This window comes from Strix aluco, chromosome 4, assembly GCF_031877795.1.
Source record: "Strix aluco isolate bStrAlu1 chromosome 4, bStrAlu1.hap1, whole genome shotgun sequence".
Lineage (NCBI taxonomy): Eukaryota > Metazoa > Chordata > Aves > Strigiformes > Strigidae > Strix > Strix aluco.
The window spans coordinates 68,339,541-68,361,550 of record NC_133934.1 but is presented as its reverse complement, the minus strand read 5'-3'; the positions used below and the strand labels follow the sequence as shown (position 1 = coordinate 68,361,550).

At 41.5% G+C, this 22,010-nt stretch overlaps 1 protein-coding gene across 3 annotated transcripts in view; it reads right to left on the bottom strand.

Moving 5' to 3' along the window:
• Positions 1–22,010, bottom strand: part of UGT8 (UDP glycosyltransferase 8) — a 50,989-nt gene that overhangs the window by 3,729 nt on the left and 25,250 nt on the right. For all 3 annotated transcript variants that reach the window (XM_074823550.1, XM_074823549.1, XM_074823551.1), the window contains exons 3-5: positions 6,167–6,309; positions 1,927–2,003; positions 210–429 (exon numbers count right to left, since the gene is read on the bottom strand). In XM_074823550.1, the coding sequence (XP_074679651.1) occupies positions 210–429; positions 1,927–2,003; positions 6,167–6,309 (440 nt within the window). The remainder of the gene's footprint in view (positions 1–209; positions 430–1,926; positions 2,004–6,166; positions 6,310–22,010) is intronic.

Below are 22,010 nucleotides of genomic sequence, written 5' to 3'. Positions count from 1 at the left end.
GTACACTGAGAAAGGAGTTTAGCACCTACCCAGAAACCTGATCAACTGAGTCATCTTGTGAAACGGGACAACCATCCGAAGACTTGCCCCAACTGTACACACAAATAAATCCCAACATGTGTTTTTTTTTCCCTTGCACAAAGGTTCTGTATATACTATTTAACCCATAACAGTAACTTAAAAGCAAGAAACAATTGTTCATTCCATACCTGGGATCATTAATAACTTTTCTTAGGGCTTCATACAATTCACTCTCAGTGAGAGTCTTCCAGTTCAACAATATTCCCATGCCTTTGGCCTGCACACGAGTCATAGTATCGTAATGGTCTCCAAAAAGGGGAATCCCCACCACTGGGACCCCGTGGTACATGGTTTCAAAAATGCTGTTCAAACCTCCGTGACTAAGAAAAGCTTTAATGTTAGAGTGACCTGAAAACAGAAGAGGCATGAAGATTAAAAATAATAATAAATTGCATCTTCTTAATGTAAAGTTATTGAAGCAACTGGGTACAATGCATTTGTTACCATGTTTCTATGGCTGCAATTCAGGAAGGCAAAAATGAATGTCACTTGTTCTAAAGTTCTCCTTAAACTCACTTCGCTGAAATTTCACATGCATTAGATGATTTCCTTATACACTAAGAGAGGGAACAGCTAATGCAAAGATAATTTTCACGTATATGAGTTGTGTAAAATTATTAATGGAGTAATTAATGTACATTGTTTACTCCTGAGTAGCTGCAGGTGGTGACTACAACCAGTATAGCAGTACATATGAGGAAAAATGCTCTCTCCCTGGCTCATTATTCATATGAAATACAACCTATTTAATGACAGGACAACTGATGTTACATTCTCTCTAAAGTTTCACATGCCTTACTTCTGGCTAGCAAGATCTGACAATAATGATAACAACCTTATGTAATGGAAAAATGAGAATGCCTCAGAGCAATTAAGTAACCAAAACAAATCTACCTGCTTTAAAAGTCATTTGCCTAATATATTATGATAAAAACTCCAGCTGACATGCACACACACTGATGCACACGCACGCTCAATACATTCAGCAGCATCCATTGTAGCACTGGAGATGTTTTGCAAAGACAAAAACATCCAGGTATCCCAGAGACAACCAAAAATATTCTGTGGCCCCCTGAATCTGCAGTGCATTCAGCTACCCTTCAACAGTGAAGGAAAGGAAAAAAATAAAATACAATACACAGACCCTAACATAGTCTTTACCAAAAGATGGAAAAATATCAATTTTCATCTCTGCAGCTGAGAACCTGGAATATCTCAGGTTAAACAGAAACGTTATTATCAGCTTGCAACACATGCCCAACTTCTGCTAGAGGTTTCTTTGGAGAAAAATAAATAAATGTGTATACATACAGCAGTGTGTACAGACCCCTAAGACTTGTTTTGATGCAATGTGAACAGATTTTGTATGCTTAGTTTTATGACTTTTCCATGAAGACCAGTGAACACCATACCATGCTTTTTCATAACAGAGAAATTAACAGTTACAGTCATCAGTTCCCTAAAATAGCAAATTGAAGAAAATTCCTAATTATTTATCTTTAATAATTATTTTCCCCTACACTGCATAGCTTCCATGGTACAGAAGACACCTGTCAAAACATTTTCGCATTTATTAGGCCAAATAGTCTTTGGAATAACTATGTCCTGCTACCCTATTAACTCAGACAAAAAATGGAGTCAGTACCAGGGAAAGATAATCAACATCAGAAAGGTGTTTGATTTCACCATCTTGAAATTCTGACGAATTCTATATTCCTGTTCTATGACCTCCATTACAGAAGTTACCCTAGCTCTATAATGACTGCTAATTCAGTAGAATATTGTTGGAAGAGCAACCTGAACTCGAGTGAAAATAAGCGATATATGATCAAAATAGATACTCACCAAGGAGGTCGTTTTGTGGTAACCATTCTATAAGCTTTGTATTGTTGCCTAAATTCCTTGGTTTGTTTCCTGAAAACCTAAAACAATGAAATCAAATAGAAGCTGAGTTATCAAGACCTCCAAAATCAATAAACTCAAACCAGAGAATCAAACCAAATGATCCATGAGCCCTAAGCACATTTCCAGTTACACAGTGATACTGTTTACTCACTATTACAAGAAAACAAAATATCCTCAACCAAAGTGCTGTAAATAGCTAATAACTTCCAACTTCATGTTCTCATGATTCAGTTTCCTTACAAACTGGATTGAAATGCAATGTTTTCTGTTAATATAACGGCAACATAGTTCCCTCTCAAAGCATATATAACTCTTACCTAACTCTTACCACTAAGACTGGTAGGAGGTTTTATAACCTCTCTATGGTTCCAAGTCCATTGTTTTACTGAAGACTCTGGCTGGTACTAGATAAATAACTCCACTGAGAACACCCCACCAGCACACAAATAATAATCCCTACCATCAACACAAGGTGTTCCCTTTCAGTTGGCCAGTTTCCTGTAGCTCTTGATAACTGCCACCATCTTACTTTAAAAGGAATATCAGGAAGGGAAAGACTGACAGCTCATCTTATGAGGCAAGAAGCTATTGATAAAAAGTTTGGGATCAGACTGTGAGACAAATGTATTTTTCTTACTTGCTCTTACTTGGGACCGGATGGGTTACACCCAAGGGTGCTGCGGGAGTTGGCAGATGTGCTCACCAAGCCGCTGTCCATGATTTACCTGAAGTCATGGCTAACTGGGGAGGTCCCATTGGACTGGAGGGTGGCAAATGTGACACCCATCTACAAGAAAGGCGGGAAGGATGATCCAGGAAACTATAGACCTGTCAGTCTGACCTCGGTGCCAGGGAAGGTCATGGAGCATGTCATCTCGAGTGCCATTAAAAGTCATATAATGGACAACCAGGGGATCAGGCCCAGTCAGCAGGGGTTTATGAAAGGCAGGTCCTGCCTGACAAACCTGATCTCCTTCTACGACAGGGTGACCTGCTTATTGGACGAGGGAAAGGCTGTGGATGTTGTCTACCTTGACTTTAGTAAGGCCTTTGACACCGTTTCCCGCAGCATTCTCCTGGCGAAACTGACTACTCGCGACTTGGATGGGCACACGCTTCACTGGGTAAAAAACTGGCTGGATGGCCAGGCCCCAAGAGTTTTGGTGAACAGAGTTATGTCGGGTTGGTGGCCGGTCACGAGTGGTGTCCCCCAGGGCTCGGTTTTGGGGCCACTCCTGTTTAATGTCTCTATTGATGATCTAGATGAGGGGGTCGAATGCACCCTCAGTAAGTTTGCAGATGACACCAAATTGGGTGGGAGTGTTGATCTGCTTGAGGGTAGGGAGGCTCTGCAGAGAGACCTGGACAGGCTGGAGCGATGGGCTACGGCCAACTGTAGGAGCTTCAATAAGGCCAAATGCCGGGTGCTGCACTTGGGCCACAACAACCCCCAGCAGCGCTACAGGCTTGGGGAGGAGTGGCTGGAGAGCTGCCAGTCAGAGAGGGACCTGGGGGTGTTGATTGACAGCCAGCTGAACATGAGCCAGCAGTGTGCCCAGGTGGCCAAGAAGGCCAATGGTATCCTGGCTTGCATCAGAAATAGCGTGGCCAGCAGGGACAGGGAAGTGATCTTACCCCTGTACTCGGCACTGGTGAGGCCACACCTCGATTCCTGTGTTCAGTTTTGGGCACCTCACTACAAAATGGACATTGAATTACTCGAACGTGTCCAGAGAAGGGCAACGAAGCTGGTGAAGGGTCTGGAGCACATGTCGTACGAGGAGCGGCTGAGGGAACTGGGGTTGTTTAGTCTGGAGAAGAGGAGGCTGAGGGGAGATTTCATCGCCCTCTACAACTACCTGAAAGGAGGTTGCAGAGAGATAGGGATGAGTCTCTTTAACCAAGTAACAAGCAACAGGACAAGTAGTCATGGCCTCAAGTTGTGCCAGGGAAGGTTTAGACTAGATATTAGGAAGCATCTTTACAGAACGGGTTGTTAGGCGTTGGAATGGGCTGCCCAGGGAGGTGGTGGAGTCCCCATCCCTGGAGGTGTTTAAGAGTAGGGCCGACTTAGCGCTGAGGGATATGGTGTAGTTGGGAACTGTCAGTGTTAGGTCAATGGTTAGACTGGATGATCTTCAAGGTCTTTTCCAACCTAGATGATTCTGTGATTCTGTGACTCTGTAACTGCCTGAAACCCAATGGCAACATCTTGCTCACCAGAGCTGGAAAATTTTAGCCCATAAGATACAGGCTCAAAGGCCAAACTGATTTACATATTCATGTTATATACAGTTAATAAAGAAAGTGAAATATATTCTAAACAGAAAAGAAAGAGGGAAAAAATTACCAGTGACTACTAAGAGGATAGAGCTCTTTTGTGACAGCTCCATTGAACAACGTAAAAATATTCTGGTTACTAGAGAGCATTAGAACTGTAACTTCATAAAGAATCACCTACATATTCCCAATTAAGCAAGCTATACATCTTTACAACTGGCTTGTACATTCTGTATGTTGAAAAAAGCGTACATTATTTACGCTAAGTTATGTAAAAGCAAATAAACTATGTTACTGGTTTTGGCTCTAATTAACAGTCCATAATCAGAAGTGTATAAAGAACTACAAAGATTTCCTTGATTTGGCATCGTGACATAAAGACTGCCAAGCAGTACCACCTTTCTAATTTTCAGGAATATCCAGTATAAAAAGCACCTGCGTCCAAACACAGGCCATAGGTCAATGATCTAAAGAACAAAAAGAACCCCAAAAAATAAACCACAAACAATGAAGTAAAGTTGGGTTCATAATATCATATTTAGGTATTTAATTATGGATCTCAAATTCCCACTGGGGTGACTGAAAGCCACTTGCTCAGCTCTCCCAAAGACCATGTCTTACATCTAGTCCCAGGGACATCTTCCCACTCCACAAATCGTGATGGAAAGATGCAGCAGGTGGGTTCCCTTATCCAAAAAGCCACTCAGCAGATAATAGATTGCAGATAACAAAATCAGAACAAAACATAAAAAAAAAAAATTGATAAGGAAATACTAGTGAGGAAAATGAAAATTTTTAACAGAAGGCTTCAACTGAGATTGTTGCTTTTGCCTTAAAAAAAGCTACCCCCAAGAAAAATCCATTAAAATTGATTTGTTTACTACAGAAAGTGGATACTTCCTATGGAAAAACATTCCAGGGAAAACATGATCAAAGGATAAAACAAAAGAAAAGCAGTAACATCAACTGGGACTAATAATTAATTACAAGCCAAGCAGTGTTGCAGGCTTCCTAACAAACGCATAGTGGCTCTAACCCCAAACAAAAACTGATGAGATCTTTACTACAACTACCAAAGGTTCTGTGCCATAGCCTGAAGAATTTCCATTTTCCTGTTCATTAGTGAGGTTCACTATCTGAATTACACACAGCAGTAAAAACGGTCCTGAAGAGATGGTGGGGAACAGGCCACTAAATAGACTGCTAATACAAGTCTGAAATCACAGCAAGGACAGCAGTCAAACTGTAAAACACTGATTATTTGGAAACCAATGGTTTACATGAACTCCTCTAAATTATATTCCAGTGCAACGCTCCATGTGAGGCAGAGCGGACTAAACAGTTCTTGGATTTTTACGGTAAGTTGAGAGCGTCACTCAAGATGTTTTTAGAGCTGAGAAAGCTTATTACTGACTTTTATTCCTGAAGATTTTTCTTCCTCCAACTTCTCACAGAAGAAAAAAGTAAGAAGAGCAATTATTAAAGTCTATGTTTACAGATAAAAGAAGAGAAGGGGCCTGAAAAAGTGAGGAAGAAGAGAAAGAAGAAAGAAAACCTAGGACAAAATCAGCAGGATGTCATTCTTGCTCCCTAGGGTGGCTTCTTTATCAGAAATGATGACAGTATGTCACAAATGTTATAACCTCAGATACTCTTTTCAGTGTCCCCAATCCTTCTAGGATATAAACTCAGCATAGGAGTATAACCTATGCCTTATTCTGCCACAAAATCACTACCGGGGAACTTCAACATTTCCACAAAGAGTGTCTTTCAAAAGAGTCAGGTCCTCTGTGCCACCCAGACTGTCTCAATTTCAGCTTCTGCAACTCTAGATCAAGATGGCACAACAGGAAATAAGCATGCTTCAAATCACCCCAAGTACATCTATCATTGCACTTACCTCCAAATAACTCTCTGAGGCAGTCTTGCCAGAGCATGTGCTAACTTATTTGCTATATCTTCTGACAGGTATTTCACTCCAGCTCCAAATGAGACGAGGACAAAGCCATTTTCATTAGCACCATTCACCCAAGTTTGGAGATCCTGTTAAAGTGAAAATTTATACTGAGCACTGTAGAAGCATAGGTAAACCACAGAAACTGAATAAATAAAACATTGCTTAGGAAGAACAGTTGTTGGTCCCTGTGTTACTTCACGAGCCAAGTTTCAAGAGTCAAACATTTTAGAAACCACTGAGTACAATGACTCAGTGATTCAGAATCCATGGTACAGGCTATGAAGAGCCAAATCCTTCCGGCTTCGCTTTAGCTTCCATAGTAATAATCAGTTTCATAAAACAATTCGTCCTTTCTTAAATAATCAGTTGACACACATTCATGAGTTAACGCATTACATTTTAACTCCGCAAAATATAAATAGTTCTATCTCGTAGTATCAGCCTGGAGGTACAGCATGGGAAATAGATGAACGAGGTCTGACACTTAACTGTATGATTTCTAGCCTTAAAGAAAGTGAAGTGAAACAACTTCAAAAGGGTTGTTTTTCTTTCATTGATATAAAAATAAACACAACTTGAAAGAAGCCAGAGCTTCAAAAAGCAGCCTGAGTTTCTACGGCTCCAATATTCTAAAGTAGCAAGGAACGATATCGCGTCTGTATGCCAAGTACAGGGTGGACGTCCCTCTTTCTTGGACCTACATACTTTATCTTACTTAGACCTAACAGTGCGCCTCTTCCAAGGCAAGTTATCAGTACCATATTGAACATACACAAGTGTAACAAAGGCCAAAGCCCTTTCCATCCTTAAGTTCATCCTCCCCCTGTAATCACTCTGAAATTGAGTCTCTTGCAACGCAATTTTTGCTGACCCTCTTGATTCAAGGGCTGCCTCAACTTTGGCAAGGAAGGCAATAATGCCAAAAGCAGAGGTCTGCAGTACTGCGCTGCTCAGCGGCACTTCGAAAGCAGAACCAAAACCAGTCTCCTGGGGGTAACCTGACTGCCAGGCCATGAGATTCAAGTTCAGAAGCAGCAGCTTTTGCAGCAGGACACCCTGCGACAATGGTTCTGCAGCAGCGTCAGGTCCTGCCTTTTGCTGCACGGGGCTTTGGGAGTCTCACCAAGAGATGCTCAGCCCACACGTGGGCACTGGCAGGAGAGCCCTTTGCACAACCACAGCTGGTCCAGGGTTCCACTGCACCAAACACCTCAGGGCCTTGGGTCCAGCCACTGGGAATTCTTCCACAGCTGATGCTTCAGGCTAGTCAGAGTTCAGTTGAAAGGAGACCACAACATCCGAACACCAGCGCTGAGTTGGTGAAAATGGGGTTTGTGTCACCGATGACAAGGCAAGCCAGCAGACACCACTACCAACCGCCACCAGAACGGCAGGGCTCAGCAGAGTCGGAGGAAAAACCATCCTAGCATACAAGAGAGAGTAGAGCTGCCAGCTAAAAACACGTCTTAGACACAAGAACAATGTCATCTGGCTTGAGGGGGTAAAAAATGATGGTTAAAAAAAAAGGTAAAAGCTCCAGTGTACCTTTGCTTTTGGAAACACAGATTTAAATTCTATTTTTCCAATGTAACTGTTGGCAGTGGAAATTAATTATACCACTGACATACAGATATGTCAGTCTGTCGAATAACAACTTGTATTTCCCAGGATATGGTTTAATTCCGGTCTTGCCAAATTTAAGCATAAGCCTGCTCGACACCAGTACAGCAATAGGAAATGAGTAAAAGGAAAATTAAGAGCCCTGTTCACAATGCACTTCTTGTCCTGGCAATAAATAGCAGGCAAGACAGTAATAGAGTAATGCTGTGCTATCGTATCTGAGCACAAAACCACAAAAGCTACCACAAAAACAAGCAGGTGTAATGAAGACCTGCACATTACACTGGGGGTTGTACACTAGCCTCTGCTATGCAGTGAAAAAGGGATTTTCATCCTCTCTAGAATTCAAACTTTCTCATTTTTCTTCATCCTTTTCCACTGCACTTTCTTTTCAATTTTTTTTCCTTTATCTGTGGAGAGAGGGGGAAGAAGGGAAAGGAATGGAAGTGTCTATGACCTGCCTCGAAGCTGAATCATATATTATGGGCTGAACTTCTGACATCAAAGTATCCAAGTGGCTTTGTGATTTAAAGTTTGTCCTTGAATTTTACTTAAAGCATGCTGCAAATGTACATATGCACAAATTTACAAATGAAATGCACAAATATGGGCTGGGCGATGAGTGGATTGAGTGCAGCTCTGCAGAGAAGGACTTAGGGGTATTAGTGGATGGAGAACTGAATACCAGCAACATGCACTCTCAGCCCAGAAAACCAACTGTATCCTGGGCTGCATCAAGAGAAGTGTGGCCAGCAGGTCGAGGGAGGGGATTCTCCCCCTCTACTCCACTCTTGTGAGACCCCACCTGCAGTGCTGTGTCCAGCTCTGGGGCCCCCAACGTAAGGAAGACATGGACCTGCTCGAGCGGATCCAGAGGAGGCCACAAAGATGATCTGGGGGCTGGAGCACCTCCCTTATGAGGACAGGCTGAGAGAGTTGGGGTTGTTCAGCCTGGAGAAGAGAAGGCTCCAGGGAGACCTTGGAGCGGCCTCCCAGTACTGAAAGGGGGCCTGCAGGAAAGATGGGGAGGGACTCCTTATCAGGGGGTGTAGGGAGAGGATGAGGGGTAACGGTTTTAAACTGAAAGAGGGTAGATTTAGATTAGATATGAGGAAGACATTCTTCACTGTAAGGGTGGTGAGACACTGGCACAGGTTGCCCAGAGAGGTGGCAGATGCCCCTTTCCTGGAAGTGTTCAAGGCCAGGTTGGACAGGGCTTTGAGCAACCAGGTCTAGTGGAAGGTGTCCCTGCCCATGGCAGGGGGGTTGGAACTAGATGATCTTTAAGGTCCCTTCTAACCCAAACCATTCTGTGATTCTATGATTATAGTTGCTTTTACTTAGTGGTTCAACTAGTTACATTTTGAACTATTTCCTATCTGTTGTTTAAAGCTAAATAGAAAATAAACTTTTGTGGGCTCTAGGACAAACCATTATGAAAAACAATCAAGTACCATGCTGTAAAAGACAGCCCTCTGCCCATTTGTGACATTCGATCAAGTCATATTCTGAGAGCGGATGTCACCTGTTACAAGGTGGTTTTCTTCTGACAACTGGAAGAAGCCCAACAGTCACAGGCTCTTGTCTTCACAGGCCACTCACCCACCCTGATACCTGCTGGAAGGGGCAGAAGCCTGGAGGTTTCTGGAGTGCCTTTTTGATGACAACTCCATGACATAGGTGCTGAAGAAGCCAACAAGAGGAGACACTCTTCTGGACCTCATACATACAAACAAGGAAAACCTTGTCTAGGATGTAAAGGTCAGGGGCAGCCTTGGCTGCAGTGACCATGAGATGGAGGAGTTCAGGATACTAAGAGGACAAGGAAGACAACAGCAGCATCTCCTGGACATCAAGAAAACTGACTCTGGTCTCTTCAGAGACCTGTTTAGAAGAATCCCGTGGGATACAGCCCTGGAGAGAAGAGGGGTTCAGGAGAGCTAGTCAATATTCAAGCATCACCTCCTCCAAGCTCAAGCATGGTCCATTCTGATGAACAGGAAGTTAAGCAAATGTAGCAGGAAGATGAACAAAGGACTCCTGGCAAAAATCAGGTATAAAAAGCAAGCATACATGAGCTAGAAACAGGGACAGGTGGCCTGAGGGGAATACACAGGCACTGCCTGAGTTTGCAGGGCTTTGGAAAGCCAAAGCCCATTTGCAGCTGAACATGGTAAGGGACATGAAGAGCAGCAAGGTACATGAGCAGCTAAAGGAAGACCAGGGGGAGCATGGCCCACTGCTGAATGGGACAAGTAAGCTGATGACACAAAAATATGGTAAAGGCCAAGGTACTTCATGCTTTCTTTGTCCAAGCCTTTACTGCTAAGGTCGATCTTCAGCAATCCCAGGTCCATCAGACAAGAGGGAAAGTCTGGAGCAAGAAAGACCTAACCTCAATGAAAGATCAGGCTAGGCTACTTTTAAATAAACTGGACATCCACAAGTATATGGGACCTGATAGAATGCCACCAGAAGTGCCAGCAGGTGATCAGGAGCTGGCCAGTATCACTGCAAGGCCATTCTTGATTATCTTTGAAAGGTCAGGACAATTAGAGCAGATTCCTGTGGACCAGGGGGGAAAAGAAGAAAAGAAAAGCGAAGGTCACTTTCATTTTCATGAAGGAGGATCCAGGGAATGGGCTGTTCAGCCTCACTTTGATGCCTGGAAGGTAATGGAACAAATAATCCTGGAGGTCATTTCCAAACATATTAAGGACAACATGAATGGAACAGTCAGCATGGATTTACAGAGGGAAAATCAGCTTGATCAACCTGATAGCCTTCTACAGTGAGAAAACTGTCCCAGTGAATGAGGTGAGAGCAGTGGATGTTATTTACCTTGACCTAAGTCTTTCAGCACTGCCTCCTACCACAGCCTCACAGACAGACTGGGCTGGCTACACAAACGGACAGTGAGGTGGGACTGAAAACTGGCTGAACTGCGGGGCCCAAACAGTTGTGATCAGTAGCACAAAGTCCAGCTGGAGGCATGTCTGCTTTTCAATAAGGACAAAAACAGGATAGATGGCACTACTGCTCAAATATTTCTCATTCAGCACCGGGAAGTCCTGCCTGTGACTACTTATGCTTGGTCAGACACATGGTTTCCACTGCTAGAGATCACTCTGTTCTAGCTGAGGAGTGGCTCCCAAGGCTCCTGCTCCTCTGTGCTTAATTAGAAATTCTATGAGACTTCACAACTCTGATGTATTCACACAGTAAGAATTATAAATCATTATGTAAACATAGAGGAGCTATAAAATATTTCCTTATAATGGAATTTCTAAAATAGCATTCAAAAATACATGTATAACAACAATTAGCTATTAAGTACTTAGAATTTTACATAGCAGACAAAAAGAAAGGAACTTTACTATGCACCCTGGAACTAGAGTCACCCTACAAGCAGGCTTTTGCATTTTATTGTTTCGCAATAGCAAAGCAACCTGCTTCGCATTATTATGGCTGATTTCATAGCCAAACCTTTGTAACCCTTCCCTTTGAAGGTAATTCCACTGCTTCAGTGGAACATAACATCTACGAAGAGGAACTTAAAATCTTGACAGGCCAGACAAGATCCTGCCATCAGGCTCAGAAGATGGAATTTGTTTGCCATATTAAATTGGATTACATTAAAAAATAAAAAGCAAGAAAATAAAAAATGTTTTCTTTTGTGCAAACTGAAGTTTATTATCTGAGTGCTCCCTCTCCTGACTCACTTCCTAAGTGTGGCAACACACAAATGCACACTTGCAAGCTCTCAAACTGGGATCCAAGCAACAGAAGCTTGCATGGAAAGATTTTAATTAACTTCAGAAATCAGGCGTGCTTCCCCTACAGAGAGGTCCACATAAGGAAGAGACAAGTGAAATGAGATTTTCCATGCTCTGAGTTGGTCAGCTGCAAATCAACTCTGATCCAACAGGCATCACAAACACAACTGCAACAGGCATAGACTTAGCTCAGACAGAACAACAGCCTACACAGCTACCATGGGCTTCCAGGCCAGAGCTGGATGATGCCTGGCCAAAGGAATTTGAAGTTGTCCTCCAGGTTTCTTTTAGGATGATGAATTACAAAGAATATGATTTTAATTCCTCACAGAGTCAGGGTCAAAACTGTCCTGTGCCAACCTCGAGAAGATCCAGGAGATTTTCAACTCAGCTTGTCCTATTTTGACATCAACTGAAAGGTTCTTTTCTTCCCCCACTCAAATCTGTCCTAATTTTACTTAAGCTTTACACTGTACTGGTAGTAAGAGGAATTGCTTGCCTGCCTTCTGATCTACAGCCCCTTTCCATTCTGCTTCCCCAGAGGGGTGCTGGAGGTATCCATGCATGGGCTGCAGAAAACGTACTACAGACTTGTCAGGACAAGGGTTCTCCTTGCATATACCTGTGTAATTCCTGGTGTAACACAGCCTTATTAAATGGGATCACTAAGCATTGCTAAAAATGCAAGAGTTATGTAAAAAAAAAAAAATCAGGAAATGAAGAACAGGGGACTTGCACTGCCTCCTTGTAGAGCTCCCCAAGTTTGTCACCTGGAGGAGTCCATTATTCCCAGGTTCCTTTAGCTTTTTAGAATTATTTTTCCTGACAGCTTTTTAGTACAGACTTTCTAAACTGAAGATTGAGTGAAACTGAATCCAAGTAAGTGGTGTTCACAGGTCTTTGGTTGCAAGATAGATCTGAATGTCCTGGTACAATTAGCTGGGCCATGGCACAAAGGCTTAGTATTTTCTTGCACTTGCCCTGTTCTTTATGTGGCATACAAGGTATAGAAGTGACACAGCAGACAAAAAGCAAGCTATGATCTTGGCACACAAGAGAGACTAAATACTTCATCAGCTTTATTACTATGGTTATGTGTATCCCTTAATTCGCATATATACATTCCTAATATTTACTTTAGGAAGCACGCTGCAGTGACTGATGCAGGACAAGCAGTGCAAGATACAAGCTTTGAGTAATTCTCACAAAACCTGAATTGTGGAATAGAACACACTGATGCCACAGGACAATTTTGTTTGCCTACAATTTCAGCGTATCTAGCCACTAGAGCCTTTAGTCACCTTCCTACCTTTCCATACATTAAGGCTGTATTAGCCCTAACACCCCAAGTATCAGTCTCAGTGAAACAACCGCTCCAACACTGTACTCTAAAACATTTCACAGACACCTAGGCTCATCCTCTATGAATTCACCCCTTCCTTTTTCTTAAATCCACTTACACTTTTGACCTCCAGCACATTCTGTCTTCCTGATCTAATTACGCACCATGAAAACGCACTGAGTCAGGATGAGTCATTAGAGCCACCTTCATTAAAAGCAGCGTTCCCTGTTCGGGCAGCATTTTGCAGCTCTTTGCTTGCAGCAAAAAAGCTACCTCCTTTTGCTTGGTTTAAATGACGTCCAGGTTCGCTGTAAATTCAGTGTGACCTTTTTAATGTAAGGAAAGGATCCTTAATATTTGGAATTACAACTTTTGAGGTCTAAACCTCCAGTACATATCTGGGGAGTGGGATTATTACATGACGAGCTGCATTATTGAGTCTTCCTCAAACTGTTCTTCAAACTTCAACTGAACACCAAAGTGAGAAGGAAACACCTTTGACTTTTGCAGTTAAGTCAAACTTTAAATATACATTGTCAAGACAAGCACTTCTTTAAATGGCTCTCTTTCAGTGACTGTAACAGAGCACCTGATCACTTTTTTTTTTTTTTTTCCAAATGTAAGTACTTCCAGGTTTTTTTGTGTGGAAAGAAACACTCTTCCCTCAATTACCTTGAAGTCCCAGCATAGCCAGCAGACAACGTTGCTTCGCTGAGGCTACTCCGAAAACTTGACAAAGTGACCAGCAGTTTAGAAACAGAGAGCTGGATTTCCCCTTCTGAACTAGGAATTAAACCTCAAACAATTATAACCCCCAAACCATGATGAACTTGAAAGCTGAATTTTCAATAGAATTTCTGAAAAAACTTAGATTCAGGCACTTACATAACTTGTAGTTGAAGAAGCATTAAAAATATAATTATTATTCTTCTTCTTTCTAAGTTCATACTGAAAACAACCTGACATTAATGAAGTAGTAAGCTGGATACACAGGTGCATACCAGGATTTTCCAGATTTTAAGACAGTCAAACATAGCTGACAAGTCTGGGATTGTAGAGGTGTTCGCAAAAATGACTTGAGCGAGGGAGGCTGTTTTCTCCAGGCTATCTCAACAGTCAGCAGAGAGGCTCATCCAAAGGATAAACCTGAGCACCTACAGCTAGACACATCACACCTTGTTGCCCACCCCCACCCCCTCAGCAGGCACAGTATGACCTCAGATGAGGTTAACCCATGTGAAAGACAGAAAACCTGTCAAGCCTACTATAGCATGTTCAGTTTTTGTACCAAGTTGTGAACTACAATTTCTAACTGAATTTTGGGTTTCATTCAATTATAGCTTTATATCCCCAATAAACTATCATCTAATACATACATTAATTACCATTTTTACTTAGTGACTTAAAATAATAATAATCATCAATGCATGCTTAAGGTAGCCTCAATTACAACACTGTGCCAAACCCTGTCAGGCCTCTGCCTGTTTTCATGTTAACTTCTGTGCAAATGCATGTTCTTTGGGCAAAACAGTAGAGTAAAAGAGACTGAAATAATAAACTCTTTTGAAGCTCCCTGCCTGTTCATTCAAATACCTAGTTTCGCTTAAGCTGACTGACTGATCCTGGCACACAGAGTCCCAGAGGAGGTACCAACTCATCTTTAACCACATTCCACATCAGATGTGCTTTCTAAACCCTTTTAATAAATGACAATTAAACACACTTACAGGTCTCAGAGAGGTATGGCACTTGCACAGACCAGGCAAAGGCAGTCAGACAGCACTACTCCCCTCCTTCCCTAGGCAGGGAGTTGGCACATGGTAGCAGACTGGCCTTGTGGCCATTTCTCCCCTCTCAGAAGTTACATGCTTGTTTTTAAAACACCACCTTGAGTTTGTCATACACACTGTTCATAGGCTGCCTAAGCAGGCTTCTCCTTTTTCAACATGGGTAATATTTACTGCAGTCAGAGCTTTGCACAGGAGCAGACACTACGACCTTGCTGTTCTCTTTTCCAAGTTTGGTTGCCTATGAGCAATGATTTCTGTGTGACACTACGTTACTGAAGAGTGAAGGTTTTTGAGTATATACTGAGGTCCTCCCTGTGCTTGCATAGGGAGAATAAGCAAATACTGATCTACACTGTACTATAGGCACGAGGGGGGGAAGGAAAGGAATAAAAAAAATAAAATAAATCTTTTTACCATTTTCAGACAGGAATGCTATTGTGCCAGCCCTACTATGTGAGCTTTGTTCTGTTTGATTTTCTAATTAGCTATTCTTAGCAGGCTTAGATGCTAAATGCACAGCTGTGACTATAGAGTGAGGACCCAGCTGGCAGTAACCAGTGGTGCCTAATACTGAGCTTTGTTTCAGATAAACAAAGTACACAAATACAAACATAACCGGGTTTAATATCCGAAGCTTTCCCTGTTCAGCTGCTCGATTCAAAAGTGTAATAGCACAAATGCCTGTTCTTTGAATATGGTTGCAAACCACCACTCCCCAATGGGGAGCACAGGCATACTATGCAACTTCTACTACAAAATGCTGCTTAGAGTAGACAGAACTAGATCTATTTCAAAATAAATAAATAAGAAGCCACATGAAGTGATCTTTAGAAAGGAGATACTCACTGATAAATAAACAGAAAGGTACACAGACCATTTTTATTAGTGTCCTAACTTTTCTGGCGTCTTCTAAATAGTACTACTTATGTGAAGTGCTTAAATGCTGTATTAATACATTTTTAACCTCATTTCGAACTTTACCAAAAAACAATGTTTCAGCACAGGCAGTTGAAAGTCATATAGATGCCATTATACAACCTTTACTATCGCTGAACAAACAGGGTCCTATCATATAATCTGAAGTTATAAAATAACATGTCAGTCTACAGCAAACCCAGTGAAATGCCATCACTTTAGGCAAAGTATGCTGTTTGTATTTACTTGCCATGAATTTGTCAATCAGTTTACATCCAAAAATAGAGTTCTTTCTTTTTATTTGCTTTAACGAGCAAAGGACAAGGAACATCACAGCGAACACCCAACTGCACCAAGCACTTCCCTGCCTCAAGGTATCCAGACGCCTTCTGCTGGCTCAGCCACACATCTCCACATCAGTTAGCGCTTATGTCACACTCTGAAGGTAATTTTTCCACTAACTAAATTCTTGCCTTTTAAAAGCAATGGCCACGAGGCAAACGTGCTCATCCCAGGGTTTGTTCCTTTTTGTATCATCAGACTCAGACAATTCAATTAATAGCAGCCACACTGCTCCCAGCCAGGACAAGATCCTTCCCCACCCCACCATTTCCCTCTGGATTAATTGCAAGTTAATCATTCTCTTTCCTCAGGAACAAGTTGCTGTTGGTCATCAACCTCCTCTCTCATGAACTTGTAACTAAACGTATGTTTCCTGGTCTCTCCCACTCTCTTCTCCATTTATCCTGCTGTCTGAAGTCAAACTAAAACTTCTAAAAATGAAACAGAAAAGGTGGGGTATTTGTAAAGTCTCAGTAAGTTTATATCTTGTCTTCCCTAGATACACTGAGGTTGGCTGACCTCCACCATATACTATTAAGATGCTGATAAATCTCATTCTATTAATGAGATCCACCATACACAAAGTCCACGCAGTTAATATTCACATTATTTTTTCATATTTTGTAGTTCATATGAGTGTAGAGTAAGACAATTACAAACCCATACTTTGTAGACATTAAAAGAAGCATACTCAGATTATAGCATTAGACTAATGCTGTCCTGTATTTTCTTGCTGGTTAAAGCCATGCTAATACTCTCAGCTGGGAAACAAACAGTAAGATCTGAGCTGTTTTCTATTAGGACCCCAAGCACTACTAAGTGCACTGTCATCACGTATTAATCTAACAATGCTTCTTCAGTAATATTAGATACAGATTCAGCCTTGTTGAAACACAGACCTTCTCCTTTTATGTTTCTCACTATTTATTTGGTATATATATCTACTGCATATTTGGCTTATCAAAATGCATTGGAGGGGAAAAAAATGTCTTTAAAGCCTTATGAAGCTTTTCAACGTCTAAAACGTTGCATTTTCTTCTCCCTGACCTACTGCCTCTATCCATTCAACATCCAATACCAACAGAAAGTTTAAGTCCATTTAACTTTAAAGAGGAATGAAATTCAGACTCAAAATGCAGGCAAGAAATACAGTACTGCAAGCCTTTGTCTTTTCTCCCGTATCTCAGCCCTCTCTAGTTACAGGCGTATCCAATGAAGCCTCTGAGAACACGGTCTACCTAAAACTAGAGGTCAACCAGAAAACTGCCGCGCAAGTACTTCCCTGATGCAACATTCTGTCAAAAATCCATTACTCACTGGACCTTTGGCAAACACCCTGGCAAAGCAACCTTGCCTTTCAAATGAATGGAAGGTAGTCGAAAATAAGAAGCTTGCCCTTCAAGAGAGGTTATTAAAATCACTGCATAGAGTAGCAGGTGCAGAGGTATCCCCACATTCAGGATTCAAATTAAAAGCCTTGTGGACATTACCCCAGAGGCAATATTCTGTTAAAAAAAATACCAAAAGACACATTCACTTTCCTAAGCATGAAGCCCTGTCACATAACTTGCAAGCATACACAGAAAAGTTTGTGATTGTTAAATGTAAATGCAAACCAAGGTTTTGCCAATCCTCCTACAGTTTCAGTAGGTGTGTATGTAGTAGAAAAGCTGGACAAGTAAGGGTTAAGAAAATACAGTTTTAAGTACAGAGAATGGTTTTACTTACTCCGTCTATAGAACATCGGGTCAAATTAAATTGTAGCGAATACAGTAAGAAGAAAATTGAAAGGCAGCTGAATTTTAAATCCAGACCTCTGCATTACAGATACTGACATACAGCCCCATCCATAAATCCACATTATAAACTAATTTAGGTGGAAATTTTATCTTTCATTGTTCCAGTACAACACCTGTGCGCTGTGGACAGCAGGAGATATAATGCTAACCTGCAGCTTTGATTTAATAATGGCAAGTTCTTCTTTATTTCCTCTTCACATTAAATAGCTTTCATTTCTCCCTGGAGTTTACCTCCTCCCTTCTCTTTTTTTTATAATATTTATAAATATATATAAACACACACATATATGTATATATGCATGTATGTATACACACACATAATGTATGTATATTTTAATGTAATATTTATATATTTTCAACAGGCCATCAGTCATCATCCCTTCTTTAACAAGTTTAAGATCAGTTGGCTTCTGAGCCTGTGTTTAAGTGATAAGATCCCTCATCCTTCAATAAGACTTCTCTAGTCTACTTTACTGCTCCTCCACTTGGTTGGGGTGACCAGAATTGCACTATGTGTGTGTCCCCCTCACCTTTGTCCAAAAAGTATGAAGAGAGATGAAGCACCGCACTGGCGCCTGCTGAGCGATTCCCCATTTTCACCTCTTTCAGGGCCCCTGCTCCCACCAGGTCTGGATGCAGGCAGGGCTGCTGATGTGGGCAGCACAGCACTATGCAGGATAAATCCCTGTAGCAGCTGCCAGGTATCCTGCCTCCACCTCCCCAGATCAGGGTTATCTGACCCCAGCACTGCACGCTGCCCGCAGCAGTCCCCGGGCAGGGGTAGTTCTACTCTGTAGTTTTAAAAAACAAACAAAAGATAAATAAAATCATTAGGCAACATTGTTAATAACGAAACTTCTGTTCAAGGTACTGTTGTGACCTACAAGCAGCTCACTGTCAGGACTGCTCAGTCAGGATTTGAAATAAGACTTTACTTCAGGTCATCTGTAAAGTACATCCACTGAAACTGGGCACTGAAAAAATTAATGTACAGCAGGTTTCAGCCAAACATGAATTGACTTCCTGAAACTACAATTCCCTGAAGGCAATCTTTTAATGAGAACGGCATTATTTGAAAGATGCTTTTTTAGACAGAGAAGCTGAAGATACATTACTGATTTTTCCAGCACTCTTCAAAAGGTCAGGTAAGAGGTACTTGAAGCCACACCACAGAAGAGATTACACAGTACCTGCTCTCAGCCACTGCCACCGGGGTCAGGGAGCCAAGCATGGGACAATCCCTTCTTCTCCCCATCCATCATGTTCAGGTATTCCTCAGCAGCTTCCACCCTCTCCTAGAGGCCCCTGCCACAGGCACCTCACCACCCCAAACAGTGGGTGCTGCCTAACACTAATCACAGCCACGGGATATATAAATGCCCAAGCAGATTACTAGTCAAACATGAGTTATCCACTTCACTTAAATAACCTCTAAGCAGCTAGGACATCTGAAAAGAAAAGCTGGCTTGATTATAGAGATTATTTTTTTAAAGTCAGTAATATTAATAATCAGGCTTTCTCCTCTTAAATGTCAGCTTTCAACACATCCCAATTTCACAAATTATACAAACGTGGTATTCAAACTCAAGCAGATCCCAAATACTACTGAAAAAAGTATGCCTTTGGAAATAAGGTCCTATCTTCTTTTTCTCTGCATATGTTAGAAACTATCCTACAGTATGCTAGAGAAGTAGCCCATGGAAAAAACACTACCTCATTATTTGTCCTACATACAGGTCAGTCTTAAAAACTTGCAGGTGACACAGTTAAAGCACTGCACAATACCAAAGTGAATAAGTCTTGTTTATTTGTGCATTCTAATACAAAAATGATGAATTAGAATATTTAAAACCAGAAAACCTGTTTCTAATAGTAGTTTATATTAACCTGATTTTTTGTAGATAAAGCAGTATTTCTGTTGCTTTTAGCTCTCATCATTTGACCTATGCAACATCCAAGGTCTGAACCTTGCATTTTTAATTCCAAATACACACAATCATTTGAGCTGAAGAAAGAACCACCCTGTACTCCAACCCACGAACCAAGTAAATTTGCTTTTTGATGGACAGCACAGGCTTGCTGAAGAGGTTTGGTGTTCGTTCATCAGACCACCGGATGCAAGTTTACATTTGGCATGTGTACTTGAAGGACCTGCCTTCCTGACCAAGTTTTACTGGAGATACTTAACCAGTTTCTGAAACCAGCCCTGCATCCTTTGCCCTGTCTCTTACATTACACAGATAGATGCTGAGTCGCATATCTTCCTGAATTTAAAATGCAGCAGTACAGCAGAATAGACATGGTTCATCAACCTAGTCATGCTGGAGCATCTGAGACTGGAAACTACAGCAGTTTTATGACTGTAGGTATCTAAAGAGCTCAGGCAATGCTTACTTGCATGGCAAAGATCAATTAGGGGAGCGGGAAGAAGCTTTATGTGCAAATATATTTGAGCCAAAATACACATGGTTCAGCACAGAATTTACACAATGCCCCATAATCTCTATCATCCTTACAAGACTTCTTGCCTCACCAGCTGACAATCACATGCATTTTAAAACAGCTCTAGAATTGCTTCACATCACCAGAAATTTACTGTCAAAAGTAGCTTTATGAGAACTATTCCCCAGACTCAAGAAAAAAAAAAATTGGTGCTATGCCATGCGCAAAAATCTACTGCCACAGCCTGCAAGAGCTTAGAGATGGTGTCCTTGAATTTGAATGAAGGAGAAAAATCTGATCTAAGGAATAAAACATGTCTTTATTCTTCCACCTAATTTTAAACATAAATACCAGCACCAGCTAACACATGCCTAGTAAACATACAACTGTCAGCAAGAATCAGCAAAAAACCCCAACTTTTTAGTGAAGATATTTCAAAGCCACCAATTTGTTACATAGATCTAGATCTATATAACAACAAGATTAGATAAGAGATCTACAGGGAGGAGCAAGTAAGTTACTGTAATTACTATCTGTTGACAGCTATGGCTGAAAGGACAGCTTCTAATTCTGGAACGTGAATAGCTGCCTTTGTAGAATAAATTAGTTCACTTGGGTACAGAAGAATTAAAAAAAAAAAAAAACAAAACAAAAACCAAAAACCTGTAATTTGTTTCTCTTTTTCTATCAATGACAAATGGCATTCAGTCCAAAGTACCACCTCAAGATCAGCGTTGAAAAAAAAGCAGTGTTACACAGACGTAGCTATGAAACTTTAAAAACTCTGCAGATGTGAAAAAGAAGCAGCTCAATTTACAAACTACAGTGTATGTATCATTTTAGTTTGCGGGGGTTTTTTTGTAAACACCGACACAGATTTTCTCCAGTATAATTGTTTTCAAACCGCAGGATCCAACCTATGTCCAAATGGACCTACATCATCAACCAGTTGATGGAAAGAAGCCCTTCTGAAACACTGTTCAGCTGCTTTTCTTGCAGCAAAGACACCTGCTCATTTCCAATGCCCTCTGTCCCCTCCTCACCGGGTATTTCCTGAGGCAGCCGCCTGTAGCACCCGTTGGGTTTCTACCCTGATTCAAGGACGTATTTTATCAGGCTGATTAATGCCTAACTATGGATCAACCTAGTCACAAGATATAAACACCATAGCAGAGGTTTCCCCATTGTTTCTTAAAATGTGTGTTACTTTAAAAAGCCAGCTTCATTCAGCTTTGCAAGATCCCTCTGGAGAAGCGTAATAAGAAAGAGGCAGAGGAGCCTTTTACTTTCCTAATGGCCACTGCCAGCTATCTGGAAAATACTGCCAGGTAACACCATACACTTTATAGTTTAAGTCAGTGATGACCTTAAAGATTTTATATTCAGTCTGTCTCTAGCTTTTGATCTTTTAAAGCAAATTCTGCTCACACTGTCCTCTATGCAATTCAAGATACACTCTTTCTGGAGTTAACTATACAAACCCTGGACTCTTTCCCACATGCATGTAAGATTTTATTCACTTACAAGTAATGGGTGCAGCCACATTAACTATCTTCTCGTCTTTTACAGAGTACACTATTTACGCGAGAAGCACCTTCTGAATCCACGCACTTTAACCTGTGAAAATAGCACACTAGCTACCACAGAAGACGACCGTGCAGCGTCTCCTGCCTCCGCTGAGCTTTGTGAAGCGAGGATCAGTCCTCACACCACGATGAAGCAGAGTAAAACAAGTTATGCTCAGCTTCATCCACCTGCAGC